The 24,031-nt window shown below is 35.6% G+C and overlaps 1 protein-coding gene across 5 annotated transcripts in view; it reads left to right on the forward strand.

Moving 5' to 3' along the window:
- The first annotated feature begins 9,807 nt into the window (after positions 1-9,807).
- Positions 9,808-24,031, forward strand: part of LOC114154867 (PDZ and LIM domain protein 5-like) — a 52,752-nt gene continuing 38,528 nt past the window's right edge. For 4 of the 5 annotated variants that reach the window (XM_028034324.1, XM_028034326.1, XM_028034327.1 and 1 more), the window contains exons 1-3: positions 9,808-9,941; positions 10,351-10,485; positions 21,041-21,192. In XM_028034324.1, the coding sequence (XP_027890125.1) occupies positions 10,387-10,485; positions 21,041-21,192 (251 nt within the window). In that variant the 5' untranslated portion in view covers positions 9,808-9,941; positions 10,351-10,386. Of the gene's footprint in view, positions 9,942-10,350; positions 10,486-16,804; positions 16,984-21,040; positions 21,193-24,031 lie in introns of those variants that run through there. The other variant, XM_028034325.1, reaches the window with a different exon arrangement.

Raw genomic sequence — 24,031 nt, forward strand, 5'->3', positions numbered from 1 at the left:
ACTGAACAATTGAGTGGTCAGTAGGACTACAAAAGCCTATCAACTAAACATTTTCAGAGGCAAGGCAACGCAACTTTATTTTTTGTAGCACCTTTCAGCCAGAGAGAAAAGCCTCTCCTGTAAAGTCAAGGTAAATTTATTTGAATATCACATTTTAGCAACAAGGGAAATTTAAAGTGCTTTACATAATGAACATAAAGCAATGAACAGCAGGATACATTAATTGAAAAATGAAGAAGAATCTCTATTAAAAAATAACTGGTTGCATTACATATATGCCTTGGGAGGGCTTTAGTGTGAATATTTTCTGAGACGTGATACAATTATAATTGATCAGACACAGACAAAGTCTTATCCTAAATATATTATTCTCATAAAACATTTCTTTAAATAGTGTACTACTTGATTATATTGTCAAAGCAAACCTGGTTGAAAATAATGACAGCGAAAGGCCAGCAGAGGGAGGTAGAGAACAACATTCAGAATGGAGCGTTTTTTTCTGAGCTTTTTCTATTTTCCCTCCTTATCATTCAGAAAAACAACAAACCAAACCAAATGTTGAAACAAAAAAATTTTAATTAGTTAAATGAATACCCACAATCAAGTATGTATTGTCACAAAAGCAACATCAGTGAATACAGGATATTACATTTCTTGACATAATACGTTAAGTGGATGCTACAAAAACTGAAGTGTGATATCTTTTTTTCTATTATGTCTACTGACCTTGCCTAAATTGTTGGTGGTAGACTCACTGTACTAATGAATCAAGATACTTCTGACAAGTTTTGATTTTTGTAAGCAGGAACAGAAATGACATTGCAACTAAAATGAGAAGCATTTTTACACATAAATAAAAGCAATTAGACAAGAACAGAGAACTCACTGATGCAGATATATCAGAAATGGAGGCATCACTAAATGCTTACTCTACAAAATAATTACACAGCTCAGTCATAATAAGGCTACTGTGGGATTCCTTGTTGATTAGTATAAAGCCTTTTTAAGATATTACTGACCCCACTCACAAACATGATTTCTAAGGTAATAGAAAATATAAATTACCAGACTTATTGCTTCGGGAATCATCTGGTTTACAAAACCATATAAGGTTTAAAACACGTGTCAAACTCAAGGCCCGCGGGCCACATGTGGCCCGTTACGTCATTTTATGTGGCCCTCTCCCCACCACAGTTTTACAGCCCCATTGAATGACTTAAAATAGGTTTTGAGCACGAATTGACTACAAACTACATCTCCCATAATGCCTTCCGATTGCTACCAGCCAACATTACGGCTTCTCGCCACTAGAGTGCAGCAGAGTCACCTCAAGCTGATTATTAATTTTCCCAGCAAATAAAACTGAAACATCGACAAGCTAACAAGCTAAAGAGCGAAGTTCCGTGATGTTTCAGTCGAGGATTTTTACTAGTGATGTTACGTGATGTGCCGAGGCTTCGAGGCGTGTGTCGAGTAATGGAGGGGGCGTTTCCGTAAAGCGCGTATCGAGGCTTGCTTCATTTAGGGGAGGAGCCGAAAACGATGACGTCCGAAGCCTCGCTGCCTGGCTGTACCACGTGACTGCTTCGGGAAGTGGCTCAGATGTTGGCGCGGGGTTTGACAGCTTTAAAAACCCCACAGGCTCCATTCAAAATGTGGGTTGTTGTAGACGAGTTGCGGTCAGTTGAGAGAGTGGATAGAGTTTAGATAGTTTGATAGCAGAGTTTGGATAGTGGTTATTTAGTTTGAGACAGTTAGTTTGGTGTTTGGAGAGTTTAGGAGAGAGAGAGAGAGAGAGGAGCGCGAGGACAGGATAGGAGAAGGATGGAGCCGGCGAGAAAGAGGAGGATTTTCCCTCATCTTTCGATTTGATAAGCCCTCACAAGGTAAGGTAAGGTGAACTGAACATTTGCAGATGCATTAGGTTTGCTTATGAGGAACTGTATTTTTCACTGTTTCTTATTTTCTGTAAAGGTGAGGTGTTTATTGTGCTCCAAGGAGTTGGGGTACAATAATAACACCTCATCCATGTAGTGTCAAAAAAGAGAAATCGTTTGAAACCAAAAACTGTGGAGAAATTGTTGTTTCTTAATAAAAATGCATGAAATCATCCAAGTTACACAAGCATTAGCCTATTCACCACCCCCTCCCTAGTTCCACAAGCACTTTCACTGTCCTCTGCCTGATTAAGCCCAGGCCATTTTTCTAGAGTTATAGAAAAACATTATTACACAACATGCCATATCACATGACACTACTATTTTGGGAATAATTACACACAGAGAATGCATTCAAACAATATTTTATTATACACATATGTGTATACATAATTTATGTAGACAAATGATTTCGTCCTACACCTTTTGTGAAGTCCTTCCCAAGAGCCATAATAGACAAAAATTCAATGCATCACACGTGTTAAGATACAGCTGGCTGTGATTATACACCTGGCCAGTAGGTGGTTTCGTGTGCACATGAAGCCTCAAGAAATGAACCCTTTCTCGAACCAATTGGCTCAAGTGGTTCAATGCCTCATGAGGCTTCATCTCACCATCACTAATTTTTACCATCTCCTGCCCCCTGATTTGATGCCACAGCTTCGACTCCATGCAGCTCGTGTTTTGTCCACGTTTGGAAGCACCTATCTGTGCGAACAGATGTTTTCAATAATGAATTTAAACGAGACCAAGACCAGATCGCGAACCTACACGCCATTTTGTGGATTGCCACAGAATAGAACTAAAACCAGACATGGACGAACTGACCAGGGGGAAACGGTGCCAGACATCCGGCCAGAAAACATTAGTAAGCACAAACAAACTAAATTTAAATAGAATTAATGTAAAACCAAAACTCAGTATACTGGAATATGCATATAGTTTATTGATTTTGCTTGTGTTTTGTTTTGTGTTTATTTACACAACACAACACAATGAGGATGTGTGTGAGTTGGTGGCAGGGTGAAGAGGATCAGCTTTGTGTTCAAGGACAGGCAACATCACCTAATTGTTTTGTTCTTATGTGAAATACATGTTCATTGTGTAATAAATAACGAAAGAGTTTTGTGAATGAAGTTGAGGGTTAATATCAAAACTTGTTTTTATTCTTTGTCTGCTTATCTTTAAAGCAGACAAAGATTAATTTTCCCAGCGAATAAAACTGAAACATCGACAAGCTAACAAGCTAAAGAGCGAAGTTTAGCTGAGCAGTTTAAAAATACTGAGCATATTTTTAAACTGCTCAGTTTAAAAATACTGTAATTTTTAAACTGAGCAGTAATTTTACATCCATGCAAATGTAATATTTAAAACTTGAATACATAAAATCAGTTATTTAACAATATGAGATGTTGTTTAATTTATTTTAACATTGTATTTTCATACATTTATGCTAGGGTTGCCCAAGTCTAGTTTTCCAGACCTATCACTGCAACTTTAGATGCGTTCCTTCTCTAACACACCTGGATCATTGACTCATTCATAGGCCTCTACAGAACTGAGTTGCTGTTAATGAGGGAAGTCAACTTTTTGTCCGGGGTATGTTTTAGCAGGGACGCATCTAAAAGTTGCAGTCTGGAGGACTGCACTTGGGCATTCCTGATTTATACCGTCAATGTGGCCCATTGAGGGTGGCCAATATGCTGAAGTGGCCCTTGGTGAAATTGAGTTTGACACCCCTGGTTTAAAATGATGTGACTCATACAAAAAACTCAGTCTCTTAAATACTAACTTTAAGATACTAACCAAACTAAGTTTCTTCAGATCCAAAGATACATGCTTAACAAAGAGGTTTGTTAAAAATAGGCATTGAGCAGATAATGTGTGGCGACTGCTCTACATGTTTTAACAAAAACAAAAATATAATTTCCATGAATGCAAACATTTGGCTGGATTCAGCAAGATCTCTGTTTCAAAACCATGGATTTTGAAGTGAAATTTACTCAGTAGTACCATTTATCAATGCCCCTAAAGCTAACATTTTAACAAACAATGTTTTGTCAAACAATTTTCTGTCAAAAATGTTGTTACCTTTACTTTGATAGTAGGTTTGATCAGTTCATAATTTTCATAACATAAATTTCTTCATTTTTCCAAGCCTTATCTCTCCTCTTTCCTTGTCTCTTGTATTAATTTTTACCCTCTTCTGTTTGCTTTATACAGCTCAGAATAGCAGCTGATAAGCCTGTTGACTATTCCTGTTTTATGAAAACACATTCTCCTGAAATTGGTGGAGAGCTCTGACCATGCATAATTCCTTTTCCATCGAAGCCTGGGTCATGACATTGAGTGAATGTACTTTAGGTAAAGAATAACAAAGTGTCAGTTTGTAGCTACAATAAAATCAAAGCGCTTAAGGCTTTGTATGAAAACATGTGTATTTAATATAATCAGCACATATTACAGTATTAACTGCAGTCAATTCTAAGCTGTAATACTGGGAAAATTGACTGTGGTCAAGTTCCCATAGTCAAAATTATCTAACCTCTAATGACTTTAAGGAAAGCTAAGATTTTCTCACAGTTAGACCCAATGCTTTTTCAATTTTTGCACTGCTAAACATACGGTTGTCTCTTTTGCAGTTTTGAAGTTAATGTGTTAAACACTAAAGAGTCAGTTACTACCAAAGGCCATGACACAACAATGTGAGTTCACTAGTTTAATAACAGAGGAAGAAGAATGAGGGAAAGGACGTCTGCTGATTCTGAATATTGATGAGGAACAACGTATTCTCTCTCTGCAGGTAAATGATGAGGAACCATTCAGTGCCCAAAGTACTACAATTCAGATAAATCTTTATATATGCCATCTTATGAATAAAACTGAAATTACATAAAATAAATTAAAAAAATGAGCAAATAAATAAATATGGATCATTTTAAGCATTTATTAAATCCATAGTAAAATAATTATAATTTATAAATAATCAAATATATAATAAAATATATAATATAATCAAATAAAAATAATTAATGATTTTATTTGAATACAATTTATAAATTAATTTAAAAAAATATTTTTACACATATATTTAAGTGGCAATTTATGAATTATTTTAAACATTGGGCTCTTTCTGATATAGTACCTCAATTGAGAACCAAAAATTGTAATCTTTCGAGGAATAACACTCCAAACACAGATCACGTTGTAGAGATTTTAAACCACTGCTACATACTGCTTTTCACAAAAGAAAAGCAGAAGTATTTAACAACAAATTGTGGCAGTTTTAATTAGATACTTTTAAAAGCGTTCATATGAAATCTATTATTTTGTTTGTTTTGTTTATGTGATGATACATGGGCAAGCATCACTCTCTAGCCGTACCACTGTTCAAGTTGATAAGTTATTGATGATCCTATTTTATAGATCGTATATTGAATCTGTGTTGACTTTTTCTCTCCTCTGTTGGTTTGTAAATCTTAGTATTAGGTCAAAAAATGCCCTTAGCAGAGTAATACATAGTAGCAATAAGATCTTAGGAGTTGAACAATGCTCCCTTGCAGAACTGTGTAAAAAACAAAGCATTAGGAAAAGTAAAGCCATTATTGCTGATACGTCTCATCCTTTACATGCTGAGTTCCAGTTTCTGCCTTCTGGCATCAGGCTCAGACTTCTTAGTATAAAAGGTAACAGGTACAAGCACTCTTGTTCCTACAGCAATATCTCTGTTTAATGCAGGACAAGGTAGGGGGACTTGCACCTGATTTAGTGTAGCCATTGTCAGTCAATAATTAAATACACTGCTGTAGTCTTTCCATTGTGTATTGATGTGTATTTCATGCCCTTTTGGAATCTTTGACACCTTGTCTTTTAGGTTTTATACTTGCTGTAACATCAATTGCCCATTTGGGATAAGAATAAATCTGAATCTTTTAGTTAGTTAGCTTCCAAATTAAAGACTGACAGACTGATTTTGAGCAGCTGATGCCTACAGTCTGAAGTGCTGGATGGTCTATTTGACATGTGTGCTCCTTAAATCCCAAAGGAAACATTACACTTGGCTTTAAATGTCTCTCTTATAATGGCCTACCTCTGACCCATGCTTTGAGCAGATGCATCTACATGAGGTCCTAGTGCTGCTTGTGTCTGTGTCTGCATCACCTGCTGGTTAAGGTCCTAAAAGCAGATTTCTTTCTCTCTTTCCCGTGTTTTGAGCTAAACTGTCATTTAGCACTGAGATATATGTCTTCTGGTGTGCTTGTCTGTTCATTCTTGACAGCTTGACAGATAAGAAAGGGAAAATGTTTTCCCCTGTGAGAGAAAACACTTCTGAGGAGTGATTGTGTTTAAAAAGGAGGAAAAAAAACTTATAACAGGATTGTTTCTGAATTTTTGCACATAGTTATAGACACTAATAACTTGGGATCCTGCAACATATGTGCAAAAATTTTGCACATACTGTATGTTATTGAAGTAAAATGTCTCAATTGTTTTACAAATTTGCAACAACAACAAATAAAGTGCTATATGTTACAAAAACCCCAGAGACTAAACAAACTGTGGGTGATTCACTGTACAAAGACGGGTGAAGGGATTAGCTGTAGGCTTATATTAGTCTGAAAGGGTCAGACTGATTAGACTGGGGGCAGACAAAGTACACTCCCCAAAATAAACATCTACACTGGTGTTTGTCTTGCTATTTGTAGATACTGTAAATACAGACATGTCTGGAAAATATAATTATTTTATATATTACAAAATATTTCATTTATTTTACAGAAAATATTTCCTCCCATGAACTTAACATTATTTTATTTTATTTTTGCGAGTCAAACTTTTTTTAAAACCATAACATGCAAGAGTAGAAAGGAATGTTGCTGAGCTCAATGCGCCGCACAGCATTCTTTAGAAAAGATCTCAGACTAATTTACATAAAAACTATTTAGACCTCTGTTGTTGTCCCTGGTTTAACCTGGAAAGAAGGATTTATATACAACAGATATTGCATTCACCATCAAGTTGTGAACATGTGTGTATATAATGTGTCCGGATGGGTTAGGCTTAAAGGTACAGCTGTGAGAATGGTGATTGAGGGTACCTCTTTCCTTATGTGACTGATGTATTACACATCATTCAGAGGGGTAGATTATCATCCTATTAGTATCAGTGTGACCATGTGTGTGTCTGGCGTGTGTGTCTGGCAGCGGGCTGATGAGCTGTGATCTATAAGCAAGCAGAGAAGTGAGCATATGGGGACTGGAATAGACCATTGGACAGGACAAAAGACTGTAGGGTGTCTGAGTTTTTGTGCTTCTGCTCTCTCTCTATTGTTAAGGTTTGGTATAATTATCCCATGTCCCACACGTCCCTTTTGTTCTCTTTGCAACAGATTTTAGCCTCTGGCCATATTTGACAGTACAAGGCGATGATCAAAACCCTTTTCTGAAAAAGACCATCAAGGGAAACAAAGAAGCAGAACCAAAACCAGTGCATTCATTAAAAATAATGCTAAACATTCATTCATTCATTCATTCATTCATTCATTCATTCATTCATATGTACTCCAAAATTCAGATTCAAGTGACTTCTTATTTTGCTAACTTAACCTTATCATGGTGACAAGGATGTTGATTTAATGGGATTAAGTTAACATACTTAGCAATGGTCTTTTGTAAAAATGTGGCTGATTAATATTTGCTTTTACATTGTTGTATTTTACAAATAAAATCTTTGTTACTTTGAACATGATTTACTGTAAACAGCCAAAAATTTACCTGTTCTAAGGATTTCTTCACTTTACAAACTTACAGTGATATCATATCTACCAACAACATGTTATAAATTTACGATGGGATTTGTTGTTATTCCAGTAGATTCCTCACTGTGATGTATGTGCAGACTTTCTCCTGTGTTACTATTCTTTTGCTTCTCCTGCCTTGCAAAGCCACCAATAGTAGAGGTGCTCACTTTGAAACCAGTCAAAGGTCTGTGCAATGCTTCTGTGTGCATCATTATCCTCAAAATTATGTAGCAAATGTTGGACTGGGACCAGTCCTTGCATTTTGCCCATGGTGGCCCAACGTGGTTATTTATAAGATAAGACAAGGCCCATGGCATACCATATGCAGGTTTATTGTTTCAAAAATTAAAATTAAAATGCAACAGATTATAATGAGTGGCCCCACTTCCCATCTTGAACTGAAAGTGGATGTCAAGTACTGCCAGATATGTCTTTTCAGGGCTTTATGTAATAATATTGTTCGTACAAATATACAATTATGTCCATAATACGATCATATATCCATATAAAATAAAGAGCTCCTCATCAAAGGGGTTCCTTAATGTATGAAAAACAGAGAGTATTTCACTGGTGTCATTTCTCTGTTCAACACTGATGAATCCTGCACTTTGTATTATGTAACGTTATCATGTGTCTTTCTGGTGCATGGTACTCCCTGAAAATATTCTCTAGTTAATGAGTTGAATTAAATGATACGTAATTCAGCTCATTAACTCAGCTCCTTTGAAAATTAAATGGTTATATAATAACTAGAATCAGCCCTTCTCATTAGTGGTTATGGTCTTTATTTGATCAATTTTAAGCTTTTGTGAAAGTAATTAGAAATTTCTTTCTCTCTGACTCATTTTTTCCTCATTTTTAGTTGCTTCATTTTTCTTTTCTTGAGGAGAAAATGACTCTCCTGCCTCCTTGTTCAGTGGGATCTCTTTTAGGTAAGTCACTGAAATGGAGTAGGTACACGTGTGAACTAAACCATATGCACCATTTTAAAAATGCAATACAAAACTACCTTTTCATTTCAGTCTTTATGTTGGCTTCTCCCTTCAGAGTGTTCATTTGGCTGTTCTAAGGCATGCAGTGAACACCATCCAGAGCCAGGACGTAGGCTCAGTGTGAACGTGTACTGTAGACAGGATCAAGTCAGGAATGACATAAGTATCTAATTAAGCCAGTGTTATGAGGGTATAACTACAAAGTCAATATTGATCTGTCTGGCCTAAAAAGATAAAGTGAAGAAAATCCAGCACAAAGGGAGAAGAACTGCTAATTGTCAGGAGAAAAATAATGAGGAACAGAAAAACAAATAAAGGGAAAATTTGCAATTGACTCCAGATTGTGTATAAGCCAAAATGCACAAGGGAACATGCTGGGGTTTATGTAATTTAATTTCTTGATTGTATAATTGTGTTTCTTTAGCCTTTAAAGACAGGAAAGCTGAGAAAATACTCTATATTCCCATGAAGGATGTATACTAGAATTAAAACAGACCTGCTTAAATAAAGAGCTCCGATTAACAACTTGCTACCCTTTGCGTTATTGTTGGAACGACTGCGCTGGAGCAGTGAAACAAATTTCTAACAGGAATGAGAAAATCTTTTGTTTATATGACTTCATCAAGCTCAGGGAAACCTTTTCATTGAAGCCTCTGGGGTGTGTTCTTTGGTCTTGATCTCATTACGGCTCGTTTCACCTTAAAGGAAGCGGCCCGTAGCAATGACTCCATGTTCCCAAAATATCCAGATGAAAGATAAACCGTCCCCTCTTTGCTCCCAACTTCCCCCTCCTGTGTCTCCCCTCCCTCCTCTTGTCATTTTCTCTGCATATCACGCTCCCACACTCTTTTCTATAATCCATGTTTCCCCCCCTGTGTTGCCCCCTCAGTGCGTTGCTTTTTATACCTTAATCTCACCCTTCATTATTATCTCCTTCATTTCTCCTCCCCTTACTGAATCTCCTCCTCTTTTCTCCCCTCCCAATCTCTGCCCATTCTTCATCTCCCCACCCTACCTCCTTTCTCTCCCCTCCTCCACCTTTCCCCTCCCACTGTCATTAACTATAGTATAAAAGAGCATTGCATCCCTCTGTGGCTTTCTCACACACGGTGGGATTGCTAAAAAAGGGAGGAGTGCAGGGGAAACTGGAAATTACACCATCTTTAGTGCCTGACTGGAGTTGTTGTCCTCTCTGGAATTCCCATTGAAGAGGTTAGTTCCTTAAGTTTGCACTATAATGACACCAAATAGTAATAAAATACAGATGTATAAATGTTTACCATATAAAGATCTTTTTTAGGACAACTAGACATGTCTTACATAAACAACTTAGCAACCTTCTGCAGAAAAAGTGACTAGTTCAATAAAAACATAAAAATGTTAGAAAGTAAACTTTAATCTATTTTAGATAAAAAGATGTGAAATTAAATCTCAATATTACATTCTTCCCTTGACATTTTTATCCATTGAATTTTTCATCTCACTTCTTTTGTTTCTGTACTGTACCAAAAACAATTTTTTTCTGTCATATCTCAAATGCAGTCTTGAAGCAACTTAGCAGACCTTTAAAAATCAAGGGGTAATTATTTGATCTTTTGTGTATTGTTTTTCCTGCTACCAGCATCTTTTCTTGTGATCAATACTAATTAAAGAGACCATGAGCGGGAACTACAGCGTCACTCTGTTGGGGCCGGCCCCTTGGGGTTTCAGGCTACAAGGAGGGAAGGACTTTAACATGCCCCTCACCATCTCCAGGGTAAGTAACAAACACAAACACAATTGAACTCAAAAGGGAAGACGCTCAAAAAGACGTGAGCAGGTGACAAAACAGTCTGCACTGCAATCTTATGTCATGCTTTAAGACTGTGTTAATATGCAATGCTATCAAAATGCAAAGGTAAAAAGCATTGCATTCTTAAAGTTGAGTCCCGCACATGCATGTGAAACCATTCACCTCAGGGTAGTAGTGAAGTGACCTGCCAGCAATCTTGTGGAGTTGGTGGAAACTGATTTCTGTCCTTCAACTTCTGCACCTTTCCCTTACCTTTACCTTAGTCTTGAGGCTTATTGCCCAATTTATCCAAACCACACCGGTGATGGCTTAGCTGAACCATCTGCCATCTGTCATCTATTGACCTCACAGGAAACTCATTTTAGTTTTCTTTTCGTTCCCCTTCACTTCAAGTGTCTATCGAAAGTGTAGCAATCAAAGTTTTGGCACAAAACTCTTGGCTTGACTCCTGGTGCTTGAAGAAGTAACTTGATGGTCCCTTGGTTTTATGTCCTAGTAGTGTAGCCTTTCTCTGACTGATGATCTTTCACACACCACACTCCCAGATCTGCTTCCCTCGTCACTTTAGCTGCAATGAGATCCAGGAAGAAGATAATCCCTTTTTTGATATTAGCAAAGCTTCTGTTTTGTTATGCTTGGAACTTCCCAACAGCCACAGCAATTCTGACACAAATACACACAGTCACTAAGAAAGTTGCCTACACTATAGTGCACACATTTCTGGTTCCACAAATCTGAGAATGAATGGTTTGCCAGATCCTGTGCCAATCTCCTTCGGGGCCATTTTGGTTTGCCATGTTTGTCTTATTAGTTTGGATGGGATACTTTTCCCTCTAACCAAAGCCATGTGAATTTCTATCCAAGTTGTGTGTTTCTTTGTGACTGTAAGTGTGTGCCTGAAGGCTGGAGTCCAAACATGGAGACAAGATTATGAAAGACACTTTCTGGAAAACACAGAGCAAACTACCAAAACAGAATAAATAGAAAGAAAACAAAAAATCACCCCATGAAAAAAACCACTAAATATACTTCCTAAAAACAAGAATCATTTGAGTCTATAACTGTTATATAAATAGTATTTAAAAATATGTTCTTTTCATATAAAATCTTTTTTTTTTTATCTGTATATGGGCTCAAGAGAATTCTCACTCCCATGCAAGTTGACAGTAAGTACCTATCAGCAGTCTGCTCTTAGTCGAACTGAGACTACATTGTAACAGTTTATTAATGTAGTTTGAATGACGCACTGCCTCAGCTTTAATGTGTATTTCAAGGTTCATAGAATGTATGATTTGGCTTATCACAAATATATTGATGGTTTTATCTGTGGAGCAATCTATTATTTCTTTGAAAAAAAAAACTGCCATTGCTTTTAGAAAGTGTAATGTCAATGCAATTTACATTATTTATCAAGAACTGGCTTGTTTTAATCAGAAATTCTCTTATTAATTGCAAAACCAGGAGACTGAGAGGTACATGTCAGAAGACTTTATGATTTGTTTGTAATAAATATATCAGCGACAAAGTGACAGACATGCAAAGCATACAGATACAGATACAATTTGTAAAAATTATTAAATTATGATAAAATAGAGACTGTAAAGAAGCCACTTTCCTTAAAAACTGAAAATTTACAAGAATAGGTACTCATCTAACATTGTTAATATTTACAGTCAGAGTAGTAATTAACTATTCACAGCAACTAAAAAGAGAGGAATAAATAAAAGTTCTCCAAAGCCCACTAAACAGCTTTGTTCACTGAGAAAATGCTGCTATAATAAAACAAAAAGATTAACGTTTTGTATGTCTTTTTCTATGTGCTTAAGAATGTGAAGAGAAAGGTCACATTTGTGTCTGTAAAGGCATGAAAAATGTGCAGTTTAAGCAATTAAATCACTTATTGGTTGTAATATTAATCATCCATGACCCTAAAGCACCTGCCAAACAGTGTATACTTTATCCAGTACGAGTCAAACTAACATTCTCATTAACGCCATTACTCATTTCTTTGAAGAACTTTGGTTTATAGTGATGTGTTCAATTTAAGTGCCTACAGCTGGAAGTGTTTTTTATCCTTCTTCTTTTGCTTATGGCTGTAGACTCTTAGCCTCAGAAGCTGATGACAGTTTGACTCAAAATTAAAATGTCTCTCTAAAGATCATATATAATAATCTCTTTTTCTTTCTTTACCATAATGTCCTGTTTTGTCTCTGCTTGTGTCTGTATTTTAGGTATCTTTTCACTTTAACTTTATAATTCAAACTTCATGCTGCACATGACTCATTCCTCACAAACAACATTTTCAGTCAAATACCAAGAGTCAAATCAACTCTAATCAACTGCATCTTATTAAATCCAGCTAATGATGGTGAAAACCCAGTGTCCATGGCCACATACAGCCATGCAAACGTGCACACTCAATTTAAAATGCACATTAGATCTCTGCCAGTCTAACCATAGTGTTGGTTCTAAGCAAAGACCACAGAGTAGGGGTTATTAGTGTATGCAGAACTACTGCCAAACCACATTTACACCAACAGCTGCTGTTACTAATGCCCACACATAATATATGAGCAAAGTATGCATTTTGTTCCTAGTGCAAGATGTGCATGTAGTATAAACACATTGCATCAGTGGGTCCAATGGCTGCAACCATAAGTGACTCTAGTTTTGAAGTAAATTGACCTCACTTTCCTATTCATCTTTTTATTTTTAACAACTTAATTTGGTAAAATTACTTGTGCTTCATGGTTAGATTACAGTAAAACATGTTAAGAGTTTCCCCTGTTGAAGTTCTCCAGAAACAGAGAAGAGAAGAAGCATAGTTATATGATAGGTTCCAGTGTGTTCCCCAAGCAGTAACATTAAAGACAATAGTAATGCCTGTCCTCATATTTAAAGAGAATTTCAGAAAGAACAAAGGGTATCGCGCCACAATTTCTTTTTAAAGGGATCGTTTCCCATGCAGAAGAGTGAGTGTAGCATTACTTAAAGTTAAATGGATGAAAAAGTGAATCAATATATAAATCTCTCTAATGGAAGCCCATTTACACTTTCCTCTGCAAAAATAGTTTTAAAGGAAAATAACCCATGGGAAAAGATGCATTAGACTTCTAAGAATAGTACGTTTTTTATGATCACTCTGTCTAACAAGACTGGCTGTTCAACTGCACCAGTATCTTCAGCTGAGACTATATATTTGCTTAGGTATATTTTCTGGTATATTGAAACTAATCAAAATTTGTATAAGGCAAAATATTATAAATGTCATTTGAAATAAAATACATAGTTTTCCTGCTATTTTCTTTGAATATCTGTAAATGTGAAGTTTGGTCATTTGGTGGTCTATGTTTGAATATCTATAAATGAAGAATGTTTAATTTAAACAAAACCAAAGTATATTGGACCTTTGTGTGGTGAGGATGGCAAAGTTTTATCTATAAAAAACACTTCCATGGAAGAAAGGAGTTCCTGAACCAGAGACAGACGCTTCCTGCTTTCCCAGAGATGTAATTGGTTCATATCAGACTGTTCTTCCATAGTCCTTCTTCTAATATCAGTCTTCCTTCTTTTAATTTTGAACTTTATACAAACAATAACTTCATTAATCTTTTTTTTCTTGCAAATCGACCTGTCAACATTTTCATATGTGTGTTAAAGTGACACTACATAAATCATGGACAATCAAATCTAGGGTTCATTTTTTAGCCATCCTTATGATCCTCAATGGTATTGTTGAATTGGATCAGCATCCCAGTCTGGCATTTTCTGATGATGGGTATTGAAGTCCCTGACAATAGTCAACCTCCAATTTCAATTCTGCATTTTTTTTTTTATTGACCATCTAGAAATTTTTCCTTGCAATCCCAGAAAGTCCTGCAGCAAATTCTTGGCTACAGGAATCCTGGCCAAAGTTATTCAGATTTATACACTTGGTTTTTAAAAAAACACAAAGTCTAAGTCTATCTTATAGCAATGAAAAAATTTTAAGATAATATTTTTTTATTAAGTTGGTGTCATTATGGTCACCTTTTATGTTTTTTTAATGACACATATTTTTGTCTTTTTTGAATGTCTCACAGCATTCATTTTCAAGTCACCAACAAATGAAAGACAACACTGAATATCATATTACAAGTAGCCATTTTTAACTCTAGTGACACATGTTTTTAAAGTCTGCAATTTCAATTTAATGAATAGAATCCTCTCAGGCCAGAGAACCTTTACAACCCTGGCAAGAACAATGCAACGGAGTTATAACACTCGCTAGTAAATTCACAGTGTAGAGGACAGTATAACCTATTGTTAAATGGTGCTATAATGGATTTTCCATAGAAGCTGTTAATCCCGTTATGTCTTCTCAGCCTTCCTCCCAGGATGGCTGCCTGGCCTCATCATGTTTGTTCCTAACAGTGGATTCCAAGGACTCACAAGAATGGAAGCAAAAGAAAATGGTTTAGTTTTATATTAGTAACTTTTCTCCTTATTTTATGTCAACTAAATGCAATTTCATGCCTTTTAATTGCTGCCATAAAAGTGAAACCAAGTGATCATCAAAATGAGATTTATTGCTCCAGCTGCTGTTCTTACATTATCATCCATGCAAAACTATAAATGCTTTTGCCACAAAAAAGAAACAAACAAAAAAAAACTGCAGACCACATCACCTCATTTCCTTCAATGTAGGACTGAGCATATTTTAGCCATTGGCTGCATTGAGTTCCCACGACACTTGAGAAACAATGGTATTCACTCTCACTTCAACAGTAAGGACCACACCAAACTAAACATCTGATTTTTAAACCAACTTTACACACCAACAATCACAGAGTAACAATGTTGTCACTATGGTAAGTGATGTAATATCCCTGTGTGTGACTGTAGTCATTATAAATGGATATAATTATGGTAGTGCCCTAATTTATTCCTCATTATACGTTTGATTCTTTGAAATGACATTATATACAAATATTTAAAATGTCTTGTTGTTTTATGTTATTTATTTATGCTACTTGAATTTCTGTAATTGATCTGAAATATATTTATATGTATTTCCAAGAATGTTAGAAAAACATTGTCTAACCAAATTTGATTAGAGTTTCAAACATTCTGTCTTTTCAAACATTTCATTAATATGTGTGCACATATGAACACACACTGTGTGCCTATAATATTTACAGTTGCATATATTTCTCTCTAAGCTGCTGTTCAGTGTCAAACTGATTCTGACCAGAATGTACCTTCTTTTACACAATCGCACATCTGCAGAGTGTTTTTTACTCCCTAGTAAATTGCTTGATTTGTACTGCTTTATTCCATATCCTCTAGTTATTTCATTTGAGAACTTTGCGTTTGCTCATTAATCACAGCCATAGTGTAGCAGAGACTGAATAAACATCTTTAACATCAAAACATTTATTTGGTAAAGAAGTTAATTAGACCTCATTTTACAATTATTCTTTTCCAGAACATGAAACTGAAATGCGATTTTTTTTTTTTTTGCCAGCTTGAGGGTTCAACTAAACAATGAAAGCTGAAAATGAACATTTTGTTACTTGGGATGATAAATTGTGAGGGAAATATTGCCTAGCTGTTAACATGTTATTGATGGATACATTCATGTGGGAGGACATTTTGTCTGCTCTGCTTCAGTGTCCTGCACCTCTTTAATCTTTTACTTAATTTTTTTCTGCCGCGTCTCTTTTCCTCTTGCATCCATCTCACTCACCTCTGTATTTCCCCTACTTTGTCTTTTTAATCTCTCTGGGCCTCTCCATCTATAAATATTTAGCTTTTTTCTTTTGCTAGGAAATAAAATAGTGTAGCTATAACAGTTGTGAGACAGAAAGTCTGCTTGTCTTCTTTGTTTCTTAGTGTATTTTGAAACCAGGGATTGCTCATGGCACTAACACCCATCACTCTGCCTATAAACTAAACAACATTGGAGCCTTTTGGAAAAGTTTGTGCTAAAAAAAAAAATCATACATCTTAAAAATCTAATGTTGCTGTAAGCATTTTAGCAAGTTTATCTTTCAAACCAGACTCCAAATAGGCTATTTGGAGTCTAAATATTTTAACTGACTGGAATAAATTAAATATTTTTCAGACCAAATATTGTCTTTTGCCCAAAATTAGAATATCCTGATGTTTAAAATAGGAGATGTTTTTGACTTATCTACAAACTGTATAGGTCAGCCTAAAAAGTAGCCATGGCTCAGAAAGCTGACCAATAAATTGATTATGACCATAAATTAAATTTTGTGTTCTTTTGTTGACAGGAAAACATTTTTTGGAGTGCATCACTATATTAATCAGCCCTCAGAAAGAGGCCAAACCATTCATCACTTAAAAGCACAGCTTGCTGGGATTTAGCCAAGAAACAGCAGAATTATAAACATAAACCTCTTAACCCAGAGAGACTAATTGTACCACAGATCTCTCCAAGATGAGTACAGGAAGCTAGTAAGAGGCTTGTGTGTGTTTTTTTTTTATTTTAAGAAAATGTCCCTAGATGTAATTATGATAAAAACAGCATTGTCAAAGAGGATAATTTCTTTGACTTATGAATTCCTGGATAGCATAAAAATGTATTTTATTGATCAGAACTTCACCTTTAAGATGGTTGAGTATTCATATTTACCTGAACAATAAATGACAACAACAGTAATGAAGTTTTCAGGATCAACATAATGGTGGAATCCATCCATCCATTCATTAGGAACAGTTGGTAGAAATTTTGCCTCATTAAAAACTTTCTTTCACCAGAGTGAAAGAAAGTTGCTCTTTCTTTTTATTGATTCCACTGTATATGTGTGCATACTGCTATTCTTTGTCTCAGCCAAGAGGCTTAAATCAAACACAGTGGGAAAGCTGAGACTCCAAACCTATACAAACAGACTGAGATTATACAAATTTCTGCTTTTGATTTTTATAATAGTTTGTGGAACTGTGTTTGACATTAAAATTTAAACTACTTTTATCTCTGAAACCTTTCTATCAACCTAATTAAAATCAAATGTTTCAATTTGGAAACAATCATTCAATCAACAAAACTGACTGCTGGTACCATTAAACTTATAACTTAAATATCAAGTCTGTGCATTACAAACTAACCACTTTTATTTCATGATATTGCTTCCTTAAGCCAAAGTACCTCTTATGTCTCATTCCTTTCTCTGGCCTCCTCTCCACCATCGGTAACTGGAATTCTCTTTTTTAGCTTATTTTAATAAAAAAAAGTGAAGCACTAATGCTTAAAATAGAACGAGCATTTGTGTGTGCTAGTCATGGGTAGAGCACTATGAGGGGAAAACTTTGAACTGGACCTTTTGTGACTTGGTTCATAATAATCCTGAGGTGGTTAGTCAAAACACACCCCTGGAAACAGGTCAAATGTCCTGAATTAAAAGCCCACACATGTACCCAGTGGCATTCTTTTTTATTCCTTTCTCTCTCACTGTTCTTAATACAAACAAATTTAATCAATGTTATGTCTGCACCCTCGTTACTTGGTTCTTTCAGCTCTATTAATCTAAGAGTGGTGGTGAGTGATGTTGCGTGTGTTGGGCTAATGTGACTATAAAAGGCTTGGGGGCTGCAGAGCCTTTACACTAATCCAGCTTGTTTTATTGGTCATGCCTGTCTGTCTTTACTTCTTTATGTGTGTGAGTGTGGATTTATGTGTTTGTGTGTAAGAATGTTTCTGTGTATAGTACAGACAATGATACAGGTTAATGCACTCTTCGTCCCTTGAGTGCATTACCACAGATAAAAATGTTTTCTTTTAGGAACACAAAGTTAAATATTAATACTTCATAGGCACCATTAGACCAAAGTTGATTTTTACAAGTGTGTTCACAATAGCAGCACATGTGGTCCTTTGTTGTGGAGTTGAAAGAAAAACATTCATTCACTCACATTTGGACACATATAAGGAAACAGTGTGACCAAGAAGGGTTAGGACTGCAACTTCAAATTCTGTCTCTTGGGAAGTGACTTAAACTGTTTCTCTAACATGATTAATTAATACAAAAGACCCAAAATCGCTGCGACAGACTGGCGACCTGTCCAGGGTGTACCCCGCCTCTCGCCCGGAACGTAGCTGGAGATGGGCACCAGCAACCCTCCCGACCCCATTAGGGACAAGGGTGAACAGAAAATGGATGGATGGATGGATGGAGACCCAAAATCGGAGCAACCACTGTATTTAACTCTATAGATGCACTTAAATTTTGCCTTTTTGATTGCAGTCCATCATCACTAACAAGAACAATCGATTTTCTTGATGATGGTATGGTTTTTCAACACAGCTATAATTTTTTTTTAACTCATCTGTAAGTATGGATCTAACCCGACCAATGCTCAGAAGAAAATAAATTATTAAATGACAACAGTGGTACTTCCATTTGAATAGTTTTAAATTAGCTCCAAGGTATCATTGTACTAATTAAAGTCTGTCTAAATATTTTGAATGTAATGAAAGCATCGACTGCGACATAGGAGAGGTTTATTTATACTTTATTAAGCCTGTAAACCTGACAGCCATCAACTTTTGTTTCCCCACATTGTTTCTTCCAAAAATGTTGACATAATTGCTTTTTATGAGTGATTAATTACTTAGCTTCATCTGTAGAGTAAAGTAAAAGTTCAGGCTCTCTGTTGCCTCAGGCATTTTCTTATACAAGCAGGCACATTATAAAACACAGATGTTTAATTGCTGGTGCTTCAGTTGCAGTTACAGACATCCTGAATTAGCGTGAAACACTTCCGTCTCACTTCCCACACAGAATGTTTTTCTATCTTCACAAAGACTTTGCATTGAGTTCTGTTACGGTCCGACCAGTAAGGCACAAGGACAAAGGCATATATAAGAAAAAATATTTTCTATTTATTTTTCAAAAAAGACTTAACCAAAGCCTTTCAACAGCAAATCTAAAAAATATAACAAAATGGGCCCAAAAGAAATCAACTAAGGCATACCTAACTCAGGATAACAAACCAAAAACTGACCTCACACAATGAACACACAGGGGAATTTATACACAAAGCCTAGCCTACACAAACGGGGAGGGGTGGGAAATGAGACAAAGACAGACAATGCATAAACATAAATAAGTAATTCAAACCAACAAATTTTGACTACAAAACAACTATAAAAACAAAACAACCTAACACCAAAATTGTTTAAGGACTTATGATATTAATAGAGAGAGAGGCAGGTCCTTTAACATCAAGTCCTCTGTTTCCAGCAGCCTGATGGTTTGTTCCACTTCCTGGTTTGCCTTTCAACCAGTCCTCTCCCTCAGCCAGTCCTTCAAACTCAGCAAAGCAAAGTAGTTAATAATTCAAAAAAAACAAAAGGCGTTGTGCACCCATAATGGTAAACAATCTAATGCAATAAACACAAAAATAGTGAAATTATAAATGTATTGTATGAAAACATTGAAATAAATACTAACACTGGGGAAACAAGGGAGGAACCTCCACAAGTTCCATTAATTTTTCACTCACTTCTACAGCCTAATGCTGGCCTTTACCCTAAACCTATCCATTACCAGTACATGCACAGCCATAATGAGAACCCAGATGCAGAGAGGCTGAGACAGTGAGTAGCTTTGAAGATTTAATCAAAAAATATGAACACAGACTTATGGGAAAAAAAAAAAACATGGGCACACAGGTGCAAAACAAAACATAAAGAACCAACTAAACATAAAGAACCAACAAAAGCACTAGGCACATGAAAAGGAAAATAGAATCTAACAAGAATTAACAGGAGGAACCAGCAAGAAGAGTCTGAGAAAGAGTTGTATATATACTTGAGAGCTTAATTACTTGAACAAGAAACAAATGGTTAATTAGAAACAGGTTGCAGGTGTGAGGGGATAGAGAGAGAAAAAATGCCACAGGGGTGAGGGAGAGTACACAACAGGGGTAGTAAGAGTAAAAAAGAATAACTAAACACAACTAGAATCACTAAATAAGGACTGAACTAAAGCAAAACAGAAACAAGGCTAGTCTCATCGAAATAAGAAACTACAGAATACTAAGAATACAGAACAATAAACAAACCTCACAACAACCCAAGATCCTAACATAAACCTAACCTAAACTCAATTCACAAAGTCCTAAACCTAATCCCTGACCCCAGAACAGCACTTCTTACCAGACCCAGGTTTTGGGCCCCACAAGGAGCAGTTGGTCCCCACAGTGTATGTTAGGAAAGGAAAAAGGTCCTTGCAATGTATCATCTATCAGGCCACAAACACACGCATCTACACTCACACACCCTCATTGTGAAACACAAACAGTACGTTTTTTGTTGAAAAACCCAACCTTAATTATTATTTCCATTGTTTACTTTAATGCTGATTATAAATATGCATCATGGATTTTAGATTCCCCTTAATGTCAAAAACAAATTGATCAGATTTACCGGTGACAACAGCAATAGCCACATTACTTGAAAATGATGAAAAAGATGTGTAAAATGTAACTTGAGGATTCTGTGTTTCCACAGCTGACGGATGGTGGGAAAGCAGCTAAAGGTGGTGTTGCAGTTGGAGACACGGTTCTCTCCATCGATGGTGTTTCCACAGAGGGCATGAACCACCTTGAGGCCCAAAACAAAATCAAGAACTGCACCGGGAACCTTAGTCTCACTCTGCAGAAGTAAGCAATGACCTCATGCTTGTTAGTTTTTCTGATAAAAACCAATTTATATTACTGCAGTTATGCACAAAAATGACAGATTGTCTTTGTCCCCACGAAATACACAGGTTGAACAAGAACACTTGCCAAAGATTTCTGTAACAAATTTAAATACCTTCCTGTTAAACTCCAAGCATCCCCATCCAGGCAGTAAATCACTGTTGTTGCAGTAGTGAGTTATTGTTAGTTTTCACACACATTGACACCATTAGTTCTGTCCAAACTATTCATTCCCTGATGGAAAGAAAAATAACTAAAACAACAAGAATAGAATCTAACACGTGGATGACCAACTTTTCCTGAAGGTCTAATTCTAAACTGGAATCCTCCACTGTGTCTATGATTTATCACAAGCATTTCTTCTAAAGAGCGTGTGTGTATGTGGCTTCATCTAGGATCTCATGTGGTTTCAATTGTCTCGTTCTCTGGCAGCAAATGTAGATGTGAGATGTTCAAGGCTGCAACACATTCCCTTCATAAAAGAATGAAGAGCATTAAAGTAACTCCATTAACTGCATAACATAAATCATTGTAGAATAGAAAAATCTTATGAACTACTCAGTTTCCTTTTTTGTGTCTTTTCTTGTCTGAAATTCTCATTTTGGTGTCCCTCCTCTGAGTTTCCTATTTCATTCACCTCCTCCACATTTCAGCCTGGCTGAGCATGTCTTCTAATCTGCATCCAAACTATGACAAAATGAAGATGTTTACATTCGGCCTAATGGCAAAAATGTCTGCTGCAGTAAACATAGCTTTGCCTTTTATAAACCAGTGTCAGTATGGGGATTTCTTTTGGAGTTGTGTATGAAAGATTTTTCATGAAATTCAATGAAACTCATTGAATTTCTTTGTTCAATGAAAGAAAACTTAGATGAAATTCAAAATGACCAATAAATTACTTTTCGATGTGAGATTTTCGGTTTTGATGGCTAGCTGTTTTTAAACTCATGATAATGGATATATTGTCTTATGAGGAACATGGGGAATGTACAGTGAAAATTTACATTATTTTTTCACATTACTACCACAAGTTTAAATTAATTTTATTGTTATTGCACAAAAGTAGTGCATTATTGTGAAAGCAATATAAAATGATATGATTTTTTTGCTCCCAAAATTTCTGAAAAGTAAATCCAGTGACCATTGTCTTCCAAAGTAACGTATTAGAAAATAAAATGTACTTTTGAGTAGTTTAATCTCAGTATAACAACAGATGGGCCGTGAAGGCCTGGGAGATTGCTTAATAAAACTATATTTGTAAACCATTTGGACGTTACTCAAATAAAACCTAAAATGTTTTCACAGTGAGGCACCATTTATTCTTGCACGTAGGAAACAATATTTCAGATAGAGTGGTTGCATGAGTTCAAAACTTAAATAGCTTGTGTCGTGTTTCACTCTAAAAATAATTTTTTAGCCAGACTCCCAAATAAGTCTAACCCAATGTAAGACGGGTTAAACAAAATATGTTCCGTGACCTTGTTTTACAGTAAAATCATGTTTGACAATTTTACATAAGCATATAGAATTTCTTATTCTAGAGATATAGATGAAACAGTTTACTGGCTAAACTTACAATTAGAGGTATTAGAACCATGATCATAAAGATTTTTTTATTCATTATTTTAACTCTATAACGTCAAAGTGACTAATATATTTTTAAAGATCTGATTTACACTTAATTTACAAGTGTATCAGTTTGTGGGTTTTTATTTAGTTTGTTGTTTGGCTCTCATTTGTACTTTGATGGACATTTTGTGTATTCAGACAGTGTCACACCGGGGTCAACATCTGGGTTTTATTGAGTTTAAACAGTGGAACAAACCTCCTCATCCCATTGTCTCTTTTAGTTTTTATGGGAGTTACTCTATTCTCTTTTTCCTTCTCCTTTCCACCAGCACATTTTGATTGGGTTTGTCAGTGGGTCACATAGCAAATGGAATGATAACAGTGAACAGACAGAGAGAAAAGGAGATGAATGTGTCTCCTGAATGTCTTTAAAATAGATAGTTTATTTCTTTTCTATATAAAGGGTTAATTAGAGAACTGATGGATACCAGGACAAGACATAAAAAAGCACCAAAGTAAAATGACCTTTTCAAGGAACAATTTAACTGTATACGTTAATGAGTATAACGTGTACTTACTAATGAAAAACAATGTAAAGTGGGGAAAGTAATCTTTGAAACTGACTACCTCCATCAAGTAAAAAACTGGAAAAGAGATTAAATATATTAGTTCAAGACACTGCAGTGTGTGGCAGTAGATTTACTCACAGTCCAATTTTTATTGAACCATCTCAGAGGCTTTATTTCTAAAGAAATATGAAATGTATCATAATATTAAATTTGCTGTGATTATTAGAGATGTGTACAATATCCAGAATGTCTGACCCAAGCCATACAGTTCTTTCCCTTCAGACTTCCAACTTGTTTGGCAAAGAAAGTTAGAAAGAAATTATCTAAAAAAAGTATTTTATTCATTCTTATAGTATTTAGCTATTAGAAATTATTTTCTATTATTTCTAATATGTATCTATTGTATCTACTTTTAGATACAATTTATCTAAAATCAAAATATTTACTATATTATTCCTCAAGTAAAAAGAGTTACATTTATTTGGATTAAATTATTGCTGAAACTAAAATTGTTTCAGACTTCCATCCAAGCAATTATTGAACCTTAAATCAATAACAAAACAATGTTGTGCAGAGGGGCAAGAAAAATGAAAGCTATGATGTGTTGCAGCCGGACAGGTAGATTGAATTTGGGAAGTAGAAAATGCTCGGGCTGAGAGATA

Source organism: Xiphophorus couchianus, chromosome 12, assembly GCF_001444195.1.
Source record: "Xiphophorus couchianus chromosome 12, X_couchianus-1.0, whole genome shotgun sequence".
In the NCBI taxonomy this organism is placed as follows: Eukaryota; Metazoa; Chordata; class Actinopteri; order Cyprinodontiformes; family Poeciliidae; genus Xiphophorus; species Xiphophorus couchianus.